Raw genomic sequence first — 26,239 nt, 5'->3', positions numbered from 1 at the left:
GTACTGTGTGCAGTTTTGGGCGCCGTACTTACGCAAGGATATTTTGGCCTTGGAGGGAGTGCAGAGGAGGTTTACTAGGCTGATGCCAGAGTTGAGGGGGTTGAGCTATGAGGAGAGGCTGAATAAACTAGGCTTGTACTCGTTAGAGTTTAGAAGAATGAGGGGAGATCTCATTGAGACGTATAAGATGATGAATAGGATGGATAGGATAGAGGTGGAGAGACTCTTCCCACTCAGAAAGGATAGTAGGACTAGGGGGCACAGCCTCAAGATAAAGGGGGGGGCGGTTTAGAACGGAGTTGAGGAGGAACTTCTTCACTCAAAGGGTGGTGAATCTCTGGAATTCTCTGCCCGTTGAAGTGGTGGAGGCTACCTCGCTAAATATTTTTAAGACGCGGGTTGATGGGTTTTTGGTAAGAGAGGGGATTAAGGGTTATGGGGAGAGGGCAGGAATGTGGAACTGAGCCAAGACAGATCAGCCATGATCTTATTGAATGGCGGGGCAGGCTCGAAGGGCTAGTTGGCCTACTCCTGCTCCTATTTCTTATGTTCCCTGAGTCTTACATAGTAATGTTGAGTCAGAACTCAGGCAGCTGGAAGAATTAGGCATCATTAAGCCTATACGGTTTTCAAAATGGGCGGATCCAGTAGTGTCTGTGGTTAAGCCAGACAGAACCATTAGGATAAGTGGGAACTACAAACTCATCTTCAATCAAGCAACAAAATTAAATTGATACCCAATACCAAGAATTAAAGATTTGTATGTCAAATTAACAGGAGGCTCAAGGTATACTAAACTTGACATGAACCATGTGTACCAACAATTAGAGTTAGTTGAGGCATCTAGAGAATTTGTTACAATAAATACCCACAAAGGCTGATACCCGTATACTCAGCCTCACTAACTTCGGAGTCTCATTGGTGTGTGCAATTTTCCAGTGCACGATGAAAAGCTTACTACAGGAATTAACAAAAGTGGTTGTCTATCTGGATGGTGCACTGAATACAGGAGCATCTGTAAAGGGACATCTGGCAAATCTCAAAGATCTTTTAAAGAGACTTAAGAAGGCCAGAGTGAGGCTAAAAATGGAGAAATGTAATTTTCAGGCTCATAAAGTAATGCACTTAAGGTTCAAAGTAGACACAAAAAGGCTGCACCCTATGGAGAAGAGAAAAGCAATTAAAGAAGCACTGCCACTCAGAAATATATTGGAATTGAAATCTTTTATTGGAGATTTATTCCTAATCTTTCTACAGCGATGGCACCCCTACACACACTGCTCAAGGTGCCTTAGAGGTGGTATAAGAAAGAGTCCTTTGAACAGGTTAAACTGGCATTGCAGTCTCTTGGTTTATTTCTGAGTTCTCAAAAGAAATGATTTTTACCTCTCCACTTGGAATTGGAGTAGTTTTATCGCGGAAGATGGAGCAGAAAGGCCTAATGTCTACATGTTGAGGATGCTAACTGATGTTGAGAAAGCTAACTCGCAAATCAAAAAGGGGGAATCAGCTGTCATTTTCAGAATGTAGAAGTTCCATCTATGGGTGATATTTCATAGTAGTCACCAACCACAAATCTGTATTGACCTTTTTAAGGAGGATAAGGTCATTCCTTCCATAGCTTCAGTGAGGGACCAACACTGGGCTCTATTGCTAGCAGCCTATGAGTACACTTTTGAACCTAGGCCAGGCACACACTTTCAAATGCAGGTGCTTTAAGCTGTCTTCCCCTACCCAAAAGTTACCACCTCCGTGAGTACCACAAGAAATTATTCTTGCCCTAAACATTCTTGATATATTCCCAGTGTCAGTGTGACAGATGGAACGGCACAGTGGCGCAGTGGTCAGCACTGCTGCCTCACAACACCAGGGACCCAGTTCAATTCTGGCTTTGGATTACTGTCTGTGTGGAGTTTGCACATTCTCTCTGTGTCAGTGGGGGTTTCCTCCGGGTGCTCCAGTTTCCTCCCACAGTTCAAAGATGCACTGGTTAGGTTGATTGGCCATGCCAAATTGTCCTTAGCTTCAGGAGATTAGCAGGATAAATATGTAGGTTATAGAAATAGGGTCTGGGTGGGATTGTGGTCAGCGTAGACTAGATAGGGTGAATGGCTTCCTTCTGCACTGTAGGGATCCTATGAATCTAACCCATATTATCTCGAGTTAAACACGTGGTTGTGCACTGCTAACAGTATGATGACAGGTCTGAGCAATTCAGGCTCTGCTGATAAGAAGTGATATGTTAAATTGTGAGGACGGTGTATTATTATGGGGAGCAAGGCTGGTCGTTCCCACTCCCACTAGAAAATTATCATTACAAGAGTTGCATTGTGCCGATCCTGGAATGACAAAAATGAAGATGTTCACACAAAGTTATGTGTAGTAGCCCAGGATAGTTATCGACATCAAGTATCTGGTCAAACAATGTGACCAATGTCAATGCAGCAAAAATAGCCATCTGCGGCCCTAATGCGCCCACAGGTCAGGTTGATTATGAGTGTGACGACACATCGATTTTATAGGCCCACCCATGGGCACCATGTCCCTGCCCATAATAGATGCACACTCCAAATGGTTGGATATATGTGAAATGAAATCCACAACCTCATCAGCAATGGAGGAGAAATTGTGACAGACATTTGTCAGCCATGGGTTGCCTGAGGTTCTAGTGTCCAATAATGGGACTGCTTTCAGTTGTGAAGACTTCCAACATTTCATGACAATCAACAGTGTTCAACACATTCGACTGGCACCCTACCACTCTACTTCAAATGAGCTGGCAGAAGAGTGTTCAAATATGAAGAAACAGGCATCAACCTCTCCACAAACCAAACTGGTCCGTTTCTTGATTGCTTATAGAACAACACCTCGGCCAGAATTTTACCACCCCACCTGCCCTGGAATCGGGGTGGGTGAGGCTTGCACAATAGAATTTTCCATTGGCCTCGTGCGGGATTTTACAAGCCTTGCCCGATCGAGGTTGTAAAATCTTGCCTATCATGTCACCATAGACGCTACACTGCCGATTTACCAATGGGAAGACGCACTAGAACACGATTAGATCTCGTATTTACGGATTTGGTCGGGAGACAAAACAGAATGCTCCCAAAGGATCAGAAAGTCTCCAGACCGACTTACCTTATAAGGGACTGTGTTTGAGATACAATTGTTATGTAATATTGAAAATCATTCAATTGAAATGTGTTAATTGGGAGCTTAACGGGGAGGAATGTGATAGTGTGACCCTTTAAGGGGCAAATCCTCGGAGGGTCATGTAATCCAAATAGAACCAATTTGGCCGGAGCGCACGAATCCTGGGGCTAAGGTTTTCCTTGCCAGTTAGGAGTCCGGAGTCATGGAGTATGGTAGCCTTATTATCGCTCTTTGTACATAGTTACCTTAAACCGTTCATTTGTTAATCTATTTGGTAGTAACCCATTTTTGCAAGATGCCACATGATTATTTCAGTGACTGTTCAGAAAGACTCCTCCACAACAGCATGTAAAAAGATGCATGCACACAATATTGCCAAAATTAATTGCCTGTCAATATTTTAGGCACTGTTCAAATGTAAACACCACACAGGAAAATGCTTGAAGTCTATAACAATTACCAAACATCATTTAAGATGATGTACAAGATAAGTACTTAGATCTGATTTTGAACATCATGCTGAAGGTTTAACAAGAAGTCTGTAGGTCCAGATTTGATAATTAAAGGATGAGAATAACAGTTTACGTTTTGCTTCAAATAATTCTGACAAAGGCTCTTTGTTGGCTCTGACAAAGACTCATCCAGACTTGAAATGCTGGCTCTGTTTTCTCCCGGTAAAAAGTCTGACAACACCAGGTTTCAGTCCAACCTGGTGTTGTCAGACTTTTTACTGTGTTTACCCCAGTCCAACGCCGGCATAGCCACATCATGTCTATTTTCTCCCTACAGATGCTGTCAGACCTGCTGAGTTATTCCAGCATTTTCTGTTTTTGAAACAGTTAGCACAGTTGTATGTGTTGTATTTCAGCAAACTATCTGTAAGGCATCCAAACTAAATACATTTCACTAACAGTTTTAGCTTGTGGGAAATAGATCCAGGATTTATTTAGTACACATTCTACCTTCAGAATTATCAGGACACTTCCTATGTAAACTTGTTGTCAGGATTAACTATTAGACCAAGTCTATACAAATTTTAAACCTTCAGAGTGCGACTTCTTTGGAGAAACAAGATAAGTACTTATCCTTGAACAGGATTCTCTGTACTCGTCCATACCTGCTGTGCTGCCAGCGAGATTGGCGAATTTGACATTCAGCCAAAACTTCCTTCACTGCAGTGGCCCTGGAGAAACCCAGGCACAGGCGAGGTCAGAGGTTTTCAGTGCTAGTCTCTGATATGAGTAAAGGGTGTTAGAAAAATCTCTTCTAAGCTTATGAAATATCTCTTAGTTTAAGTGAGTCAGAGAGAAGAGCTTTAATATTCATAGAATCATTATGGTGCAGAAGGAGGGCATTTAGCCCATTGAGCTGGTACTGATAATCCCACCCAGGCCCTATCCCTGTAACTCCACATATTTACCCTGACTAAGTGGCAATTTAGCATAGCCAATCAACCTAATCCACACATTTTTGGACTCTGGGAGGAAACCAGAGCACCCGAGGAAACCCATGCAGACAAGGGGAAAACATGTAAACTCCACACAATCACCCAAGGCTGGAATCGAACCCAGGTCCCCGGAACTGTGAGGCAGCAGTGCTAACCACTGTGCCGCTATGCCATCCATATTACATACAAATCAAACAGAACATCATGAAAGGTATTTCTGTAATCTGTTCTACTCATCAGTTTACACACATACATGTGATAGAAGATAATATTGTATATATTAATTATATATGTGTGGACTGTGGATCAGTTAGAATCATAGAATCCGTACAGTGCAGAAGAAGGTCATCTGGCTCATCAAGCCTGCACCGACAACAATTCCACCCAGGCCTGTAATCCCTGTAACCCCACGTATTTACCATGCCAGAACTCCCTGATCCTAAGGGGCAATTTAGCATGGTCAATCCACCTAACCTGCACATCTTTGGAGTGTGAAGGAAACTGGGGCACCTGGAGGAAACCCATGCAGACACAGAGAGAATGTGCAAACTCCACACTGACTGTCACCCAAAGCCAGAATTGGACCTGGGTCCCTGAGACCATGAGGCAGCAGTGCTAACCATTTGTCATTGTGCTGCCCCTGTAGATAGTACATTTGACTCAGAATCACCACATTCTAGATTCAAGTCCCGTTCCAGGGTTTCAGCAAAAAAAAATCAAGGTGGAAATTCCAATGCTGAGGATCATTGCACTGTTACAAGTGCTGTCTCCGTGCAGAGTTCCCCCTTTCCTTCCCTCTACCTTTCCCTTACGGTCTGGTTCCACCCCTTCTAGCCCCATCCCCTGTGAGGACACACCCCCTCAGGTCTCATTCCCATGGCACTGTCTGGTGGGCAGTAAAAGTGTGCCTGGTGGGCAGTGTCAGAATGCTAGGCTGCCACTGTCCAAGCGGTACTGACCCTCTGCCTCTGACCTCTTGGGGCCTCAATGGCCTCCAGTCCCATCAGTGAGGCCATCACGCCTAGTCCCCATTGCTGGCGACTAGGGACAAAACTCCTGCTGGTGTGGACCTTCACTGATGGGGTTGGAAACATAAGTGAGCCTGGACGATACAGTCCTGGGCTCGCTAAATAGATTTGAATGAGAAAATGAATATTGTAATCAGCCTCACGCCATAGCAGAAAAAATGGCCTAGGAAGATCGCGACTGTCCAGACACTGGTCACAATTCCTGTTTCTGGCCTCCCACTTAAATTTCCCACCTCACTACTTAACCAGCATAGCCGGGTGGGAAAATTGTGCCCATTAAATCAACGGCCCATTTACCTTCTTGGTTGGATCTAAACAATATCTTGGCATTATTTCAAAGAAGAGCAAGGAAGTTATCCCCAGTGTCCTGGTCAATATTTATCCCTCAATTAACATCTAAAAATAGATTAATTGGCCATGATCATATTGACGTTTGTGGGAGTTTGTGGAGCTCACATTAGCTGCTGTATTTCCTTCGTTACAACAGCGACTACACTTCAAAAAGCATTTTAAACATACAGTGATCATGAAGAGCTGTACACAAGTACAAGCCTTATTATAATACAATGATTAATGATGTCAGCACAATGTTACTGGATTTATGAGGTATGCTTCTTATAACTGTTAAAGTTCCCCAAATCTTGGAATTTCCTGCGAAGATTTAATTAAATAAATAGCAGTCAGAGACAAAAAATGAAAACTGATGAAAATTACAAACAATTGAATGCATGAAGATTTTGATATGCCAAAATATTCTGCAATATGGGTGGCACAATGGTCAGCACTGCTGCCTCACAGCTCCAGGGATCTGGGTTGAATTCCCAGCTTGGGTCACTGTCTGTGTGGAGTCTGCATGTTTTCTCCGTGTTTGTGTGGGTTTCCTACGGGTGGTCCAAATTCCTCCCCCCCCCCCGTAGTTCAAACACCATACTAGTTAATGCATTGGCATTGAGCGTACCGAACAAGCACTGGAATGCAGCGACTTAGGTAACAGTAGTACTTCATTACAGTGTTAATGTAAGCCTGCTTGTCACTAATAAATAAACTTAAGACTTTTTATTCAGTTTTGGGTCATTTTTACCTTTGTTGATATGGGGGGGTACCGATGCTTGAGGAACCAATTGCTGCATTTTACCATCCAGCACGATAACAGTCAGACCCAGAGATCCATTCTTGGTGCAGCAATGTGCTTTGACCTGCACCTTTAGAAGAGCATTTCCTATTGCACCTTTTTCTTGTACTTCTTATCCTGCTGAATAATATTGCCAATTTGTAAACATCTTGCATAATTTTATGTAATGATTTCATAATCAGTGGGATCTGGATTAAGTTTGTCCATACCTATTGAGCATAAGATTATTGACGACCGAGGTTTGAATTTAAACTTAAGTCCATAAATGAATAAAGATTATTGTGCTGATTTTCATCCAAAGAAATGCACATCGCCAAAATTACTGTTACTGCTCCATGCCCCTGTATTTGTATTACAAGAACATGTTATAGTTGAGAGCATTCATTAGAATTATCAATTGTAAGTTGCAGGTGTGTTCTGAGAGGGGAGGGATAAGAAACATAAGATTGAGTGTCAGGATTCTGCCAGGAACTTACCCACCCAAACCACATGCAATTTCACACTTGGACAGGCAAGGCCTTCGGTGGGAAACCTGCTCATTCACCTATTAAAGTCATCAAGTGGCCACTTAATGGCTGCTTAAGGGCCTTATCCAGCACGGCCTCAATTTTTAATACCACCTCTGGGCGCTACAGCATAGTGCGTGGCCAGGGTAAAGAACTGTCGGTCAAACTGATTGGCCAACAGCTCTCACGGGCGAGATTTTCTTCCAGGGCAGAGGGAAGTCTCGCCCACTATTAATCAATGCTCAAGTGAGGGTTAAATGGCAGTGGAGGTTTGAAAGTCAGCAGCTGCATGCTAGATGCCAACTCTCAGTATGCCAAGCATTGATTGTTCACCATCTTTAAACTTCTACCCATTAAATTTTCATTGCTGCCCAAATTGACATATACAAATTTAGTGCTGACATTGGATAAATGTACCAGGAACAACAGATAGTGACCAGATTCCACACAAATAATTTATCATCAGAGTTTACATTTAAATCATGAACGATGATTTGAGCAGGGAGCTAACATGGTCTAGGTGGAGGTGGTTGATAGGCCACACTAGTTTCTGACTTTTAGCACGATTTGATGAAACTGAAGCTGTCTACAGCAAACCTTACGAAGTGATTGTTAAATGGGATGTGACTGTTAAAGATGAATGGAGTTTGGGATAAATGTCACTTGGGACAGCCTGAAGTTTGACTTTCCTTTCTGTTGTTTCAGAAGATCTCGTGTTAGTGGTCCTCGAAAACAGAAGGAATTACCGACAGAGCCCCCTTTCACAGCTTATGTAGGAAATTTACCTTTTAATACAGTGCAGGGAGACATTGATGCCATCTTTAAGGAGCTGAACGTAAGGAGTGTTCGACTAGTGAGAGATAAAGAAACAGACAAGTTCAAAGGTATGCTGTAGAACAAGTTGTAGACTTGAATGCAAAAACTGTAGACTTGTGATTTAGCTATTCACTTCTTTTGAAGACGTTTATTCCTTCTGATTACTTAAAATTTTGTTATAGTTTATAAAATTTAAGACCATAAGAAGTAAGAACAGGTGTAGGTCATTCGGCCCCTCAAGCCTGCTCTCCCATTCAATAGGATCATGGCTATTTCTCACATCCACTTTCCTGCCCTTTCCCTGTAACCCTTGATTCCTCAGTTATTTTAAGTGCTCAAAAACCTATCTCAGCCTGAAATGTAGGCAAGGACTCTGCCCCCAAAGCTCTCTGTGGCAAGCAGTTCCAAAGACTGACAACCCTCTGAGAGAAGAAATTCTTCTTCATCTTAGTCTTAAATTGGCACCCCTTTATTCTGAAACTATGCCATCTTCCAGGAGGGAAACATCCTCTCAGAATTTACCCTGTCAGAATTATACATGATTCAATAAGATCACCTCTCATTCTTTCAAAATTCAAATGAGTACAAGTCCCAACCTATTTAACCTCTCTTCATAAGATGATCTCTCCATACCAGGAATCATCCCAGTGAACCTTCTTTGAACTGCCTTCAATGAAATAATACCTTGCTTAAATACCTTGCTCACAATACTTAAGATGTGCTCTCACCAGTACCTTGTACAGTTGCAGCAAGACTTCCCTACTTATCCCCTTGAAATAATGGCCAACATTTCATTCATCTTCCTGATTACCTACTGCATCTGTGTGCTAACTTTCTGTGTTTTGTGCACAAGTGTCTTTATGTTGCAGCTTTCTGCAGTTTTTCTCCATTTAAACAAAACTGTTCTGTTGTTCTCCCTTCCAAAATGAACAATTTCACATTTTCCCATATTATACTCCATTTGCCAATTTTTTGCCCACTTACTGAACCTAGCAATATTCTTTTGTGAACTGTTTGTATCCTTCTCGCAACTTGCCTTTCTACCTATTTTTGTGTCATCTGTTAATTTGGTGAAGTACATTCTCTTCCTTTCTCCAAGTCATGAATATATATTGTGAACAGTTGCCCTGAAACCTGTGGATCCTGACTGGTTACAGGTCACTGACCTGAAAAAGAACCCCTTATCTCCAATCTCTGTTTCCTACCCATTAGCCAATTGTCTATCCATGTCAATATTCTGCCTTCAACACCATTAGTTCTTATCTAATGACTTGCATTTGTTTCCTATCCTATAAACTGCACAAATGATTTGCAATAAACTTCTACGGATACTACAACCCAACCATTTCTTACTTCTCTGATTAATTTAAAAAAGCCTTGATTACAGATTTTTATTTGTAAACAATATTTTTACATCTTCAATGTTGCTGGAGTTCCTTGTTGTAAAATTAAAAAATATAAGAAGTAAAAATAAATGACAATTTTGTCATAATTTCTCTAGTTCCTTTAGTATATACTAATAGAATCCTAGAATGCAGAAGGAGGCCATTCAGCTCATTGAGTCTATACAGAACACAATGCCACCCAGGCCCTATCCCCATAACCCCATGCATTTACCCTAGCTAGTCCCCCTGACGCTAAGGGGCAACTTAGCATGGCCAATCAACTTAACCTGCACACCTTTGGACTGTGGGAGGAAACCAGAGCACTCAGAGGAACCCACGCAGACATGAGGAGAATGTGCAAACTCCACGCAGACAGTGACCCGACAGGGAATTGAACCCGTGTCCCTGGCGCTGAGAGGCAGCAGTGCTAACCATTATGCCACCACTAATGTGAGAATATTTAAAATGATTTGAAATTCATTTTTCTGCTATTTTAATATAGGCTGTAGGCCATTTGCGTTAAGTTCTAGTCAAATATTACAAGCATACTTACATCTCTTTTCCACAAGTTTAGGGGAGGGTACCTTTTCTGTCACCTCTTATTTTGTGATGCAAATTTTGATAGCTCGCACGTGTGGCCAATGAAAGTGCGTAAGGCTTCACAATAAGTGTGAACAGTATATTCAACTATATGAACAATCACAAAACATCCTACTCTCAACTGGGGCTGGATTCTAAGGCTCTGTTGAGGTTGGTGATGGATAGAAATCGAGACACTAAAGGCCAGATTATCTGTGTGGTGTTAGAGTTGTGACTGCATGTTTCCAAGTCTGTACCCACCTCCTGGAAAAACAGTCGCTCTTTTAGATTTTCAGGCAGACGCTCCCTTAATTGAGATGGACTCGGAGACAGACTTCCTGTCCAATTAAGAGGAGCAGGTGGGTTCTTGAAGGAGGAGAGCCAATCAGAAGACTTTCACCTAGAGAACAGGCTGCAGTAAAGAGATGGTGTTTCGATATGGCAACTTCCTGAAAGTTTAAAAAAAGACACAGCAGCCAGGTGACTGCTTTCAGAAGGGGAGTGGGGGGGGAGGGGGCGGGGTGGTATTTCTGTATAACGGAGGAATAGAAAACACTACTGACTTGTCAATTTCCTGATTGCATTTTTGACATTTTGCTAAGGCAGGTTCGAAGGCAGCAAGACAATATTACCCAGAAGAGCCATATTACCCACCCCTAAACGTGGGGTAGTTTAATTACCATGAGGCAGGCTCCCAATGGAAGGCTGGGGAGTAGGGGAGAGGGCAACACTCCAGCCTACAGGCCTCCCCTGTAGAGAAATACCAACTCCCCCCCCCTCCACTTCCCTTCCTAAAGCAGACACCTGGCAGCTGTGTCTGTTTTTCTTAAACTTTCAGGAAGTTGCCAATATCGTACCACCACCTGTGTAACACACTCTTTACTGCAGCCTGCTGTCCAGGTGGAAGGCTTCTGATTGGCTCTCCTTCAAGAACCCACCTGCTCCTCTTAATTGGACAGGAAGTCTGTCTCCGAGTCCATCTCAATTAAGGGAGTGTCTGCCTGAAAATCTAAAAGAGCAACTGTTTTTCCAGGAGGTGGGTACAGAAACATGCAGTCACTACTCTAACACCACACAGATAATCCAGCCTTTGGCGTCTGCACTTCTATCAGCCCTTGTTGAATAGTAACAGCTGCATTGCTTTGGCCATCATCGCAGCTGAGGTCAGCTTAACATGAACCAGGAGGGCCATTAGCAACAAGAGAGGAGCAATGGGATCATTCACAGTGAGACCATGGACTGAATACTTACTTACTGGCAGGGGGGAGAGTCAATGATCAGGCAGGTTGATTTACCATGCTAGGGTAGAGTCAATCGTCAGGGTAGTCAATGGGGTTTAACCGAGGTGTTGTCTGATGCAATTTTTCAAAGCCATCTCGGCCTTTCGGCAAAGATCAAATGTCAGATCAAGATGGGGTGCAATGCCTCATCCCGTCAGCTTGGATATTGTTTGTCTCCCTTGTGGGGACCATGAATTGGATTTAATTGGAATTTGGATTTGGAGTGAATAAAAATTTGAAAAAAAAAACTGGGGATCAATCCTCAGGCCTACCGCTGTATGGCTCAATTATTAAGTAGATAAAGTCACTGAGTCATCAGGGAAAGTGCGAACAAAATTTAAATGTAGTTCAGTCTGAGTCTATTGTAATCACAACAGAAACACTAAGAAAAAGACCTGGAAAGACCCCCAATTCCCATTTCCAGTCTGAACTGAGATAAATGATTTCAATTCTGGTGAAACTAGGTGTCCTGATATTGGCCTCAATGGCCAAAATGGGATTAAAAATAATTAGGCTTTCTATGACCTGACTCCTACCGGACAGTACGCATGTGGGGATCAGCCTTGATACCTCCAACAATGGAATAATTTACCAACACTCAGCAAAGGTGGCATTTATTTTGTCTCTTTTCAGTGGATCTAATTCACATGAAGTATTAACTGTTGATTTGGTGTCCCAGCAGTGGTGTTTCCACAGTGCTTCAGAGTGATCAGTACCATATGTAAATTGAATTTAAATGTTTTTCAGGTTTTTGTTATGTAGAATTTGATGACTTGGAATCTCTTAAAGAAGCTTTGACGTATGATGGAGCAGTAAGTACTTTCAGTAGCAGCTGATAAAATATTGAACAAATTATTCTAAATACACTCTAAATTTCAGAATGACTGTAACTTGTAAGCATAGCTTTTCTAAGGATGCTGTAGCATTTTACCTGGACTGCTTGTATATATTTTGTGCACTAGATGAACCTTAAAATGATAGATGAGTCAGGCCTTCTGAATCATTTTAGAATTTGGCTTCAGCTTGTAATAGAAAGCATGGGGTGGGTTCCAGGTTTAGGAAGAGGTCAGCTGAAAGCAGCAGAGGCTGTGTGACACGTTGTTCTGCTGCTCAGAGCAGAGAAACCTGCACATGTGCAATGGCACCCTCTGCTACTATCAGCCAGCCCCGTGCACTCCCCCTATAAGCGGAAATGCGATTTCAGAATTTTTTTGTGCACTGAGTGCAAATGATATTACATTTGGACTCGCTGAAAAAACAATCCGAAGCACCTGTTGTCACCCTCGTGCTGGACTTTGATTTTTTTAAATAAGATCACCACCGGAAATGCTATTGGGAAAAACTCAAAAAAGATCAATTCACAAAGTCACTGCTAAAACTTTAAAACACAGGAATTACTGTGGGAACCTTCCAAAATCAACAAGCATGGGAATCCTCCTCGCTGAGAACAATCGTACGGCAGTACCACCTTGGACTTTCTAACAACGTTTAAAGCTACACACACTTTAAATGTCAAATGACCATGGATCAAAAATCTACCTCACCAGACCATTTTGGACTCATCCAAAGCCCAGATCAATCTCAAAATTGTGGATGTTGGAGACTCCTTAGGTACATGATCACTTCTAGTCTGAATCGATTAACACACTGCTTTATATGGTAGGTCCAATAGCTGATGAAATATTAGCAGGACAAGGAATCAATGAATCCTCGGCAAAGACCTAAAATCATTTTAACACATAGTTTAATTTGAACAGTAAACACGATCCTTGAATGTGCAAAGTTTAACAAATGTATTCAACAACCAGGAAAACCAGTTAACTGTTGAATCTGAAGAAGTAATGAACCTGTTGACTGCTTCATCAGCCTTGAGGGCTGTGACTATGGTGACCTAAAATCAAAGCTAATCAGGACAGCGTTGTTGTCGGAGTAGCAGATGATGCACTCTCAGGCATGCTTCAAGCTAAGGAAGATTTGACCCTTGAAGAGACCATTAGGAAATCTCTGACAATTCAAAACAGTTTACAGCACAGATCAAACTTAAAAGGGTGAAAGCAAGACACGGTCCAGTTTAATTCTCACTGTCCAGCTGGAGAGCAGCCGGGACACCTCAAGCCAAGGGAAACAATACCTTCTGGCCGCAAGAGAATGGGTAACCATGGCAGTATTGTGGAGCCAAGCAGCCCCACAAGTGCAACCAATGTCCAGCAACATCAGCACAGTGTTTTAATTGAAAATGCATAGGACACTTTAGAAAGCTATGCAAAGCTAACAATCAGATTTTGCAGATGTTTCCAAGATATTAAGGTACCACATCAAGAGAAAATACAACCATGTTTCTTAGGCAAGAACATTACATCGTGTAATGTTCTGCGCCTGCTTAAAATGACGGAAAATGCCAAATCTACCTCTGCCTTCAATTGCACAGAATGGTAAGTTCACAAGAGCACAAACAGAAAAGATACTCTCGACTGGGATTTTGGTTCTGAATTTCCTTTACTCTGCAGAGCTGGCTTGTCCATTTTCTCTTCAAATCTCAGAAGCTCCTTTCAATTAGACCAGCCAACTTGTAGATGATTACCACAACACCTCAGGCAGATGACAGCCAAGAGATGAATCAGCAGCAAGAAGAGCCTCAAACCTCCAGCTCTGAAATCTGTTGGTTAGGTACCTCAAGTCACCACGCCACAGACAGTACAATTTCAGGCTAGTATAACTGTTGTCATGTTGGAAAAGAGAAGCAGCCACCAACTGAGCACAGCTCAATGAGGCAAGGAAGCAAACCAATGAGAACATTGCTGCACAGAAAGATAAACTGCAAGGTGAGCCTGTTGATAATTCACACCCACACAATAGGAAGAGACATCTTCCATCCCAATGAGCATCACAGTGATCAAAACATAGGAAGAAAAACATAATTGGCACTATAGATGGGCTGCAAGTTCATTCTCCCCATAAGGAATGGAATAAACCATTGACTATTGATGACACCAGACAAGGAGTTGTAAGGGAGCATTCCATCTCCAAAGAATGAGCAAAAGAGAATTAAGATCAACCAACCAGACTGACTGAAGTCAAAACAACCTCCTGTCCATCAAAGTTTACCCAATATAGCTGTCTATCACATCTCTAATTGTTGTAAAGACAAGATCTGGAAGAATTATAGAGCTTCCAGACCATTGGAATCTGTAAACACAGAGACTTATGGGGGAAAAGGGGTAGTGGAAGTAATGTAAATATGTTGAGCAAACAGAAATGTATTGTAAAATGTTGGATAAAGACTTAAGGAGGTGTAGTATAAGAATCTGGCACAGAAAGGGTTAGTATGGGACTGGGTACAGTACCGCTCATACTCTGATGTAAAGGAACAAATTGCCTGAGACTAAAGGACAGTCTTGTACTTGGCAGAGATGTGTGTAGAGGCAAGACATGGAGACAGCTCCTAGCTTAGATTTTATACCCGATATCTGTGTATATAGTGACTTCAAGGATGTTTATGAGTTGGACCTGCTGGAATATGAGTTGCCTAATTGAGGCCTGTTAAGGCTGCCCAATCATGGAGCTCTACAGAGACATACAGTGTGGAGTGTCCAGGTCACGAGCACTCAGGGTGAATACTCTCTACTAGGAAGTACCTGCCTGAGTATTGCAAACCATTGGAAATAAATCAGTTTTGGTTAAGGAACATCAGCCTGTCAGAAGTTATTTCACTATATATGGTTACAAGTAGTTAATAACCACTTAGTGTTCAACTATACATGGCTCAGAACTGCTTCATGACAACTACACAAATCTTAACAACAACTTTATATGAATGTCATGTGAGTGAAGGCATTGGCGAATGCACAGTGAATAGCTTGCTAAAGTATGCTGTACAGACCAGTCAAACAGCTGACTTGACATTAGTAGTGCCATTTTTGAACTCAACATTCCACCTAATGCCTTCCCTTAACCTGGCATGGCTGAACACATGTTCCAATCCCCACTCCATCTCCCCCAACCAGTGTTATTTAAAAGAAATATCAATACGCATTTGTTGCTGGGTTTTTATTCTAGCTTTTGCTTAGATTCTACAAATGCTTGTGGCTCGTAAAGTTGTAAAACTCCACCAGATGTGGTCTGGTATGTGCCCAAAGAGCTCATACTGACTGCAAGGCTTCTGCCCAAACCAGTTGCTCCAAGATTGTGACCATTCTCCTTAGGCAGCAGCATGACTTTGAGAATGAACAGCGGCTCTGCAGAGCAGAACTAGCTACTGGAAAAGGAAGGATGGGGGAAAGGGCTTTCAGCAGGAAACCATATCAGCTCAGATTCTCCAGGAAACAATTATCCTACTTGAACCTCAGTGAGGAGCAATGTCTGCCCTTTAAGAATGAGGGCTGAGATTTTGTTCTCCTATTTGCAGAGGACAGGAATGTCAGGGGAAACGTGAAATATCACACGAGGATGAAAATGTGTTTCACACCAACGGGATTTCCCATTGCAATTGCCCCCACCAATCGTACAATGGAAATCCCGACATTCAATGTCTGGAAGCCCATTACAAAATAAATTTACACCACCTTAATCCCCAACCATTACGTAATCCATTCACGCCACTGTGATGCCACATCGACACAAATTGCAACAGGTTTCCCACGATGAGCAGAACCCTTCAGAGGTGTTCGGGTGAGTGCATTGCTCGGGAGAAGAGAGTTGTGCCTGGGTGCTATCCCTTGACACTGCCTAGGCTGGGCAGTATTGCGGACAGTGTTGGGGGATGTTCTGGGTGGGCTGGGTGGGGGGCTGATGTGGGAGGATGTACCCTGCGGAAGGGATGTTAAGGGGTGGTGTTTAGGGTGCCTTTTCAAAATATAATTTGCAGGCAGATGGGCTCAATGAGAGTCGGCCGCACGAGTGTTATGTTGTGGCACCCACCATGGCTGTCAAATGATACATCAGAGAAAGGCGCTGTTGGGGCTGGCAGATTCCATATCAGTTTTCCTGCCCACTGTGCCTCTCTGCCAAAAAATTGGAAAATTCCATCTGTGGTCTTCCCTGAAATCCGCCGCTAGCTGCTGCAGCCACAGCTGTATCCTGAGATCCGGACAAGGACCATATTGTCATCTTTGTGAAGGTGGTTATGCTGTTGATCATTTATGCGCTTGACTCTTTCTGGGAGACATTTGTAATATCTCACAATTTACTGTGCATTGTTGCGTGAAGTAAGTCACGATACTCTCTGTCCTTTGGAAGTTAACTTAATTTTATTCTCTGTTGCCAGAAGAAACCAGGGATGATGAACACATGGCTTTTCTAAGATTGCAGGCTTCCTCATGATCCCATTGATTGCATAAACGTCACACTGCGAGCACCACATGTCAGTTCTGCCCTATTTTGTAATGGAAATGGATTATACTAATTTAACGCCCAGTTGTGGAAATCCGCCAAAACCATCATGGCATTAAAGGGTGGCTCCCTGGGCAACAACGGCTATCTGCTAATGACATTGCCAATGACTTGATTGCGCAACCCAGGTAAATGAGCACAACCATACGATAGTTGCCGTGCTGTCACAAGGGAAGTGATGGAACATATCATTGACATTTTGAAACAATGCTGTCACTGCCTGGGCCACTCTGGAGAAGCCTGACAGTGATCAGCAGAGTAAGAAGTCACACAACACCAGGTTAAAGTCCAACAGATTTATTTGGCAGCACAAGCTTTCGGAGTCTTGCTGCTTCATCAGGTGAATGAGGACTTGTGTTCACAAACAGGGCATATACAGACACAAAATCAGTTTACAAGATAATGGTTGGAATACGAGTCTTTACAGGTAATCAAGTCTTAAAGTTACAGACAATGTGAGTGAAGAGGACAAAGCACAAGTTAAAGAGGTGTGTATTGTCTCCAGAGAGGACACTGAGTGAGAATTTGCAAGCCCTCATTAGACAAAAATCTGTGTTAAGAATATTCAATGACTGTGTCTCTATCGTTCTGTGGGGAAGAGAATTCCACACCCACTCAGAGAAAAAAATGTATTAAAATAAATTAATTCATGGGCATGAGGAACTGGCAGAGCCCTTTTTTGTCTGTCTTCACAAATTATTTGACAGAAATAGAGAGTAACCAATCTATGATAAGAGTAAGTAACTTAAAGTAATTAATAGCAGCAGAGAAAGAGTACAATTAGAAAAACGTAAGGGGCTAAAAGCTGACAAATCCACAGGATTGATCGCCGACATGCTAAAGTTCTTAAAAAAGGTGACTGCCAAGATAGTGTATGCACTGGTTATGATTTTCTAAATTTCCCTAAATTCTAGAATGGCTCTAGAGATTAGGAAATGTGACACTGTTATTCAGGAAGTGAACATAAAACATAGAACATTACAGCACTCACAGGCCCTTCGGCCCTCGATGTTGCGCCAACCTGTGAAACCAATCTAAAGCCCATCTAACCTACACTATTCCAATATCATCCATATGTTAATCCAACGACCATTTAAATGCCCTTAATGTTGGCGACTCCAGTACTGTTGCACACAAGGATAGAAAAAACAGAGAACTACGCAACAATTACCTGATATCGTCATCAGGAAAATCTGTTAAGCCTGTTTTAACAGTTGGCTTAGAAAATATTGGTATGATCAGACAGCCAACATAATTTTATGAAAGGGACAATATGGTGGAGATAGATTCAATCAAGGCATTAAGAAGGGAACAAGACTTATCTGAAAAGGTACAATGTGTAGTTATAGGGAGAAAGTGGGTGAATGGCACCAAGTGAATTATTCATCTGAAGATACGGTTCAGACACGATGAGCCATATGGCCTCCTTTTGTACTGTAACAATTCTGTAATGCTATGATATTTGACAAATTCATTAGAGTTTTCTAAGGATATAATTAGTAGGGCAGGTAAAAGGGATACAGCCAATGTGATATACTTGGATTTCCAAAAGGCATTTGATAAGATACCACATAAAAGAATAATATGCAAAGTAAAGGCTTATAGAGTTGTGGGTAATATATTGGCATAGATGTAGGATTGGTTAATGGATAGGAAGCAGAAAGTTGGAATAAATGGCGGTATTTTCGAGTTGGCAGGCTGTGGCTAGTAGAGTACCGTAGGGATCAGTGCTGCGACCTCAGCTATTTATAATCTATATTCTCAAACTATTTTCCAATGTGACCCCATTGCAACATTTGAAAATTAACATGACTCAAAGTGATACAAAGCTAGCTGAGAAATTAGCTGTGTGGAACACTTGGAGGCTGCAAAGGGATGCCAATGAAATGGTAACAAATCAGCATACAAACATTCAGCACCTCACCATCTGCAGATTCCCCTCCAAGCCACTCACCATCCTGATTTGGAATTATATCACTGTTTCTTCATTATCGCTGGGTCAAAATCCTGGAGTTCCCTCCCTAACAGCACTGTGAGTGTACTTACACCTCGGGGACTGCAACGGTTCAAGAAGGGAGCTCACCACCACCTTCTGAAGGGCAACTAGAGATGGCCAATAAATGCTGACCTAGCCCGTGATGCCCACATCCTGTGAATAAAAAAAACATAATTATTAACACCTGCACATATAGTTCAACATATAATACTTAAAATGAAAATCTGTATTCTAAACTACTTTATGAAAATGTTATTACTTTGCATACATAAGCAAGTTTCAGACAAGCCTCCATTTACCTCAGTGTTAGAAGACTATGGTGAAGGCCTCCTGGCTCCTGGCCTAGGATGGCTGCACAGTCAACCTGCTGCATATTGCTGTACCACCCTCTAAAAATGGTGGCAGCTGACCAAGGCCTGTCACTGGGAGAGTGTCCACCGCTGCTGCACTACTTGGTGCAATTGTGGGCCATTTAGCTGCTTATTTGGGATTTGTGGCCTACACAAGATTTTTATGAAACTGCCCGTCCTACTTTTCAGGTCTATTGCTCTCCTCTGCCATGCATCAGAGAGAATCCAAGAGAGGAGCAGGGCAAGGGCTAGGCTGGACGTTGCCTGAGCCTTGGTATGAGGCACAGTCTCGGAGAACGGAGAACTCCCGATCCCATCCGCTGTTTAAATGAGCCCAACGGTATTGCAGCTTAGGAAGGAATGATCTATATTAATTATATTAATGGCTTAGAAAAGAAACAAGAGTAAAGTTTTTTGGCAATACAAAGCTAGATGGGAAAGTAACTATACAGAGGACACAGAGGCTGCAAAGAGAGGTTAAGTGAGTGGGCAACAAGGTGGCAGATGGAATATAATGTATGGAGTGTAAGATTATTTACTTTGGTAGTAAGAATAGAAAAGCAAAACATTAAAAGTTATGAAACTTCTAAATTTCATTGTTCAAAGAGACTTGGGTCTACTCATCCAAGGAACACAAAGTTAGCATACAGGTACAGTAAGCAAATAGGAAGGCAAAGGGTCTTTATTGCAAAGGGATTGAAGTACAGGAATAAACAAGTCTCTCTACAATTATATAGGATTTTGGTGAGATCACACCTGGATACTGTGTGCAGTTTTGGTCTCCATATGTAAGAGAGATCTTTGCATTGGAGGCGTTACAGTGAAGGGTCACTAAATTGATCCCTGGGGTAGGAGGATTATTCAATGATAACAAGGTGAATAAATTGTGTCTATTTTCTCTGAAATTTTGAAGAATGAGGAATGATCTCATTGAAACATACAAGATTCTGAAGGAGCTTAACATAGTGAACAATATAAGTTTGTCTTTCCTGACTGCAAAATCTGGAACATTTCAAAATAAGTGACCAATCAGTTAGGACTGAGATGTGGAGAAATGTCTTCACTCAAAGGGCTGTGAATATTTGGAATTCCCTACCCCAGCATTCTCTAGATGCTCAACTGGAGAAGAAATTAAAACATAAAGATACTGAAGTCTAGTTAGCAAAAGCCATTTTTAATCAGATGGTTGAGAACAAGCAAGATCAGGTGGAGAACAATGAGCATATCAGTTTAGGAAAGTTAGCAGAATTACAACTGAAAGATGTTGAGATAAAGCACCTGTATCAGAAAGCATACACAGAAAAGGAATCTGAGTGTAAATCGGAGTGTTATTACATTAAAAATGATGTCTCAATGAAGAAGTGAAGACCTTCACATATTCAGAGAGATGGAAAATGTGCAGAAGTTCATCAAGTTGTATTACCAGTGGGATAGGGAAGGAAGGTGTGGGTAGTGCATGAGGTACCAATAGGAGGCCATTTAGGAGCAGGGAAAACTCAAGCAAAAATACAGAAACATTTTTATTGGCCTGGACTGCATGAGGATGTAGTCGAATTTTGCCATACATGTCATATGTCAGGTAATAGGAAAACCTCAAGCAATAATCAAAGCACCCGTAAAGCCCATTGCAACACTTCAGGAATGTTTTACGAGGGTCCTAATTGATTGTGTAGGACCCTCCCCTAAAACAAAAAGTGGGAATCAGTATTTGTTGACCATAATGGATGTGTTTACTAGGGGCTCGATTCTCCCATTGTGACCCGTAACTTTTCTGGCGGGTCCAGTCAGGAGAATCGCATCGTTGGCCTTTTTCTGGGATTTGCACATACGCAGGGAATGCATGCGTGTCTCCCAGAGCTGGAGAACAGTCGCAATCCAGATCACACTGGAAACCAGCAGGAAGAGAGGTAAGTCATTTGAAACTTTTTTTAATGTAGTTTAAATATGTTTTGCATGTGATTATTGGGCCCAGCATGGAACTTATCAGTCCTGAAAGAATCTCCCAGCCCACCAGGAGTACTTCATTCCAGCGGGGTTCAGAGTAGCACCCCACATTCAGGGAACTAGCGGGAGACCCCGCCAGAATGAAGGAGGGAAATTGGGAGCCCCCTGGGAGTTGGGTAGGGGAGGGGGGTGGTGCCCCCTGGGCATAGGCACTAAAGCAGTGCCAGCCCATGCCCAGGGGGCACCTTGGCACACACTGGGCATTGGGGTAGTGCCAAGTGGGTGGGGCCTATTGTGGGCAGGGCCTAGCAGCAATTGGTGGGGGTTCCCACAGTGTGGGGATCGGTCTGGGCAATGGGAGCCCAGCAATCGGGGCAAACTGGGGGGAGGGGTGGTTTGCTGGGGGGAGTGTCTGCCCCCCCCCCAACCCCGGGAGGGGTCTGAACCCCCTGGGGGGGAGGTCAGCGGCGGGGAAGGGTCTGCCGGGATGATGGGGCTGAGGGAATCACCATTGCTTGGGGGTGGGCGTGTGAATTGGGCTGGACATCAGAGTGCTGTGGGGTGGGGGTGGTCGTCAGGGCTGGCCTGGGAATTGTTCTGGGGGCCGCAATCGGGCTGTGGGGAAGGGCTGGAGGGGCAGCATTGCGGGGGTCCTGGGTTGGCCAGCGATTGAGCTGGCTAGCAAACCGGAGACTGATAGATCGGGCCAACTGCGCTTGCGCAGAGTTCTGGAGCTGTCAGATTCCGACATGAATAGCACGCCTCTCCACCTCCCCTCGGGTTTTTAATGAAATTCCTGATTGTGACCTCTGCATTGCACAAAGTGGGGAGATTCGAGTGTGAAGCTGCACTGAAAAAACAGTGATGATCCAGAACACTCTTCTCACCAATTCAGCATTTTTGGGAGAATCACCCCCGAGGTTTCCAGAGGCCATTATACAATATTACAGCTAAAAGTATTCTAGGGGAGTTACTTATTTTTTCTAAATACAGACTACCCATAGAAATACAATGAGATTAAGGATCAAATTTTATATCAAAGTTATTCAGGGAAGTTATGAACAGTTTAGGAGTAAAGAAATTTAATCAATTGCACTTTCTTTTCAGCAGGCAGTTTGTTGGTATTTAGTAAGAATTTGAGTGAGAATGAATTTGCAAACAGAGAGAAATTTTCATCTCATCAGTGTGTCTGGATTCCAGAGTTCCAGGCTAATGTCCTTGGATAAGTGTTCAAATCCCACCACAGCAGCTGGTAGAATTTAAATTGAATTAATAATCTGGAATTGTAAAATGAGTCTCAGTAATGGTGATCATGAGACCATTGTTGATTGGTGTAAAAATCCATCTGGTTCTCTGATATCCTTTAGGAAGGAAATCAGCCATCCTCACCTGGTCAGGTCTACATGTGACTCCAGATTCACAGCAATGTAGTTGACTCTTAACTGTCTTTTGAAATTGCCTTGTGACTCACTCAGTTGAAGGACAATTAGAGATGGGCAACAAATGCTGGCCTTGCCTGCGACGCCCAAATTCAATGAATGAATAAAGGAAAAAAAGGCTTGGGTAAATTGATAGTGGACCAGAATCATAGAATCCTTACAGTACAGATGAAGGCCATTAGGCCCATTGGTCTACACCGACTACAAACCACCCAGCTCCTATCCCTATAGCCCCACGTATTTACTCTACCTGTTCCCCTGATACAAAGGGCAATTAATTATGGCTAATTAACCTAACCCACACAGCTTTGGACTGTGGGAGGAACCGGAGTACTCAGAGGAAACACATGCAGACACGAGAAGAATGTGCAAATACACAATGACCCAAGCAGGGAATCGAACCCGGGTCCCTGGCGCTGTGAGGCAGCAGTGCTAACCACTGTGCCCCCCCAACCCAGAGAAGAGCCAGCTTAGTGTGATGGAACTTAATGTGGCTATGATTAACCTAATTGAAAGGTACAAAATCAGAAGGTAGATGCCACAGAAGAAACATATTCACTCTTTTCCCACAGCTTCTTGGTGACCGATCTCTTCGGGTTGACATAGCAGAAGGCAGAAAGCAGGAGAAGGCTGGTTTTGGCTTCAGGAGATCGGAAGACAGAGGAGGTAAGAAACTTGTTCCCCCCAATGTGTCAATAAATTCTGCATTTCTCCTTGCAGCTATACTGCAGTACTCGTATAACAATGTTATAATGTGACAGTGTAAAGTGGTTTTACACAGAATATTTAACTTAAGTTGATTTTTAGCAGAAATGTGCTTATCTAGTCAATGGGATTGCCAGCTTTTGAAATGTTTGAATTATTTCCCATGTTAAATGTGACAAATGATACTCTCATGTGGCAACAACATTTTTCTGTGTCTTTAAATACCTGTGTTTTACCCAATTTCTTTCACAGTATGTCACTTTTGTGTAAAATCTACATTAGTCTAACTTTTATTTTCAGTTTATTTAGTTGCTGATGAGAATCTATGCTTCTTGGCTTGAGTTTTATTATGTATTCATAATTGTTGAAAAAGCAGAATTGATAGATATGCCTTGGTGGAACATTCCAAATACCTTTCTTTTTATTCCACTGAATTCCTAATCAACCACTGACAACCAAATTGGTCGACGCGGTGGCACAGTGGTTAGCATTGCTGCCTCACAGCACTAGGGACCCAGGTTCAATTCCCAACTTGGGTCACTGTCTGCGTGGAGTCTGCACATTCACCCCATGTCGCTGTGGGTCCCCTCCGGGTGCTTTGGTTTCCTCCCACAGTTCAAAAGGCAGGCTGTTAGGTGCATTGGCCCTGCTAAATTCTCCCTCAGTGTATCTGAACAGATGCTGGAGTTCGGTGACTAAGGGATTTTCACAATAAATTCATTGCTGTGTTAATGTAAGCCCACTTGTGTCACTAATAAATAAACTTTAAATTTAATTTGAAAGAAATAAGGAAGTCTTACTGTGACGCTGAATCAAATCCTCAGAACATCCCAAAGTGCTTCACAACTATTGAGCTACTTTTGAAGTATTCACTATTGTTTTGAATGCAAACATGGTTGCTAACATGCACAGCAAGGCTTTACAAATAATAAATTAGGTGATTGACCAGTTAGTCATTTTTTTGCAGTCTCGGCTGAGGGAGGAATGTTGACCAGGGTTCTAGAGGAGTTCTTTGTTCTCAAAAAGCAGTTGGGATCCTGATGTATAATCCCATATACAAAAAGAAAATCTCCAGCAGTGTAGCACTCCCTAGATACTGACCAGAGTTGGTAGCTAGTTTTTGTTTTTGTTCATTCATGCAATATGGGTTTCACTGACTGGGCCAGCAGTTAACGCCCATCCCTAATTGCGCTTGAGAGGATGTTGTAGGTTACATGCTCAAGGCCTATATTAAGACTTGAAACCACAGTTTTCTGACTCAAATGGAAGCGTGCTTGCAGTGAAACAAGCTGACCATCCAGCTGGTAGCATGTCCAATACTGAAAGAGGAGTGCTGGTTTTCTACAGAGGCACTGACTTAACCAGGTGTGTTGTGAGGTTGTGGTGACAGTGACACACTTTTCCTGGTCAGAGTTTTGGTAGCTGTTGTCCATTTGATCAGTGGAAATTTGCCTGCACTATGGCTGCACTGAGCAGGAGAAAAGGAACTGTTACAGATTGGTTTATTGATCAATACAGCAACAGTTTGCAGAACTCAAAACTGGACAAATTCTGGACTTTACTATTCAATCATTTTGTTTCCCTTCACTTTAATAACATTTGAAGAGTAACATTTTGGAACAGCATGTCAGAGTTCCAAGATATTCCTCCATGTAGTGTTAAACAAGTTGACTCTTACAGCCCTTCACATAGCGAGGTAGTAATCTGAGCTGCACTTTGTGAGGAATTGCCATGCATAACCAGTACTTCTGATGTGGAGATGCCGGTGTTGGGCTAGAGTAAACACCGTAATAAGTTTCACAATATCAGGTTAAAGTCCAACAGGTTTATTTGGTAGTAAACGCCTCTAGCTTTCAGGGCTTTGCCCTTTTGTCAGGTAAGTGGGGAATCCTGATCACAAACAGGGCATATAAAGACAAACACTCAGTTTACAGAATACCGATTAGAATGAGAGTCTTTACAGCTAATCAAGTCTTAAAGGTGCAGACAATGTGAATGGAGATAGCATTAAGTATAGGTTAAAGAGATGTGTATTGTCTCCAGACAGGACAGTAAGTGAGATGTTGCAAGCCCAGGCAAGTCATGGGGGTTACAAATAGTGTGACGTAAACCCATGAGGCTGTCGTCATGTGTGTGGAACTTGGCTATCGCTCTCTGCTCAGCGACTCTGCACTGTCGTGTGTCATGAAGATCGCCTTGGAGAATGCTTACCAGTACTTCCCCAGAGCCAGTAGGCTTATTCATGTGTATGCCATAGCCAGAGGGCATGAACCCATCCTGAGGTCATGAATCCAATCTCTCTCAGTTTACAGCAGTGAGATCTATGAGCTCTGTGAATTCTTTCCTCATAGTTACTTCTCTGCATTTTCCAAATTAATTGAAACCCATCATGACTGAAGCAACGTGGTCATCTCAAATCTCACTGTTGTGGGTAACAATTATGAGGAAGAAAACATGAAAAGGAAAGAAATCAATGTATTTATATAAGTTTGTAACAAACATGAGGTTATGATATTATAGATTTTCAGGACAACTTCTTTAAAGGTATATTTCAGACATATACATGAATTTAAAAGCATTTTTCAAAATGGAAGTACGGACAGACAACATGGCACCTTTCTGTGTTTGTTCAAACCTTGTCAGACTCATATCTCTATAGCAGGCTATAAAGAGTGATGACAATACCAAGGATGTCCACTGAATCTTGTAAAATGTGTGAAAAATCATTTTATTTCTGAGGGAACAAGAAACAGGAAGGTACATCGAAGAAGCAAAACATAATTAACTTCATTGCCTGGTGTAACAATTACTCCTTGAAAATTAATGTAACAGTCATTTTTGTGTTTTGTGAACTGTGTTGTGGGAAATTACCACTTCGGAGTCAGGCTGGTGGGTGCAACAAAACAGTTTTATTTAATGAAGCTTCATGGAGTGCACTGGCACTCCGCAGTACTGGGCAGCTACCTTCTCTCAATGATACAATAGGAGTGGTCCATCTTTATACCTTTTCCACATTTAATGGACCGGACATCATTAACAGATCGTTGTAATCAAGTAGGTGAACGATCGTCAACACATTGTTACAGACAGA

General features: G+C 42.5%; 1 protein-coding gene across 1 annotated transcript in view; it reads left to right on the top strand.

Annotated features, from left to right (window-relative positions):
* eif4h (eukaryotic translation initiation factor 4h) overlaps positions 1 to 26,239 on the top strand; it is a 56,083-nt gene that overhangs the window by 17,806 nt on the left and 12,038 nt on the right. The window contains exons 2-4 of the mRNA XM_080210952.1: positions 7,972 to 8,150; positions 12,074 to 12,138; positions 23,016 to 23,109. Of these exons, the coding sequence (XP_080067078.1) occupies positions 7,972 to 8,150; positions 12,074 to 12,138; positions 23,016 to 23,109 (338 nt within the window). The remainder of the gene's footprint in view (positions 1 to 7,971; positions 8,151 to 12,073; positions 12,139 to 23,015; positions 23,110 to 26,239) is intronic.

Source organism: Carcharhinus amblyrhynchos, chromosome 23 (genome assembly GCF_965287045.1).
Source record: "Carcharhinus amblyrhynchos chromosome 23, sCarAmb.v2.hapA, whole genome shotgun sequence".
In the NCBI taxonomy this organism is placed as follows: Eukaryota; Metazoa; Chordata; class Chondrichthyes; order Carcharhiniformes; family Carcharhinidae; genus Carcharhinus; species Carcharhinus amblyrhynchos.
The sequence above is the reverse complement of the archived record's forward strand: the minus strand, read 5'-3'. Positions and strand labels throughout refer to the sequence as shown.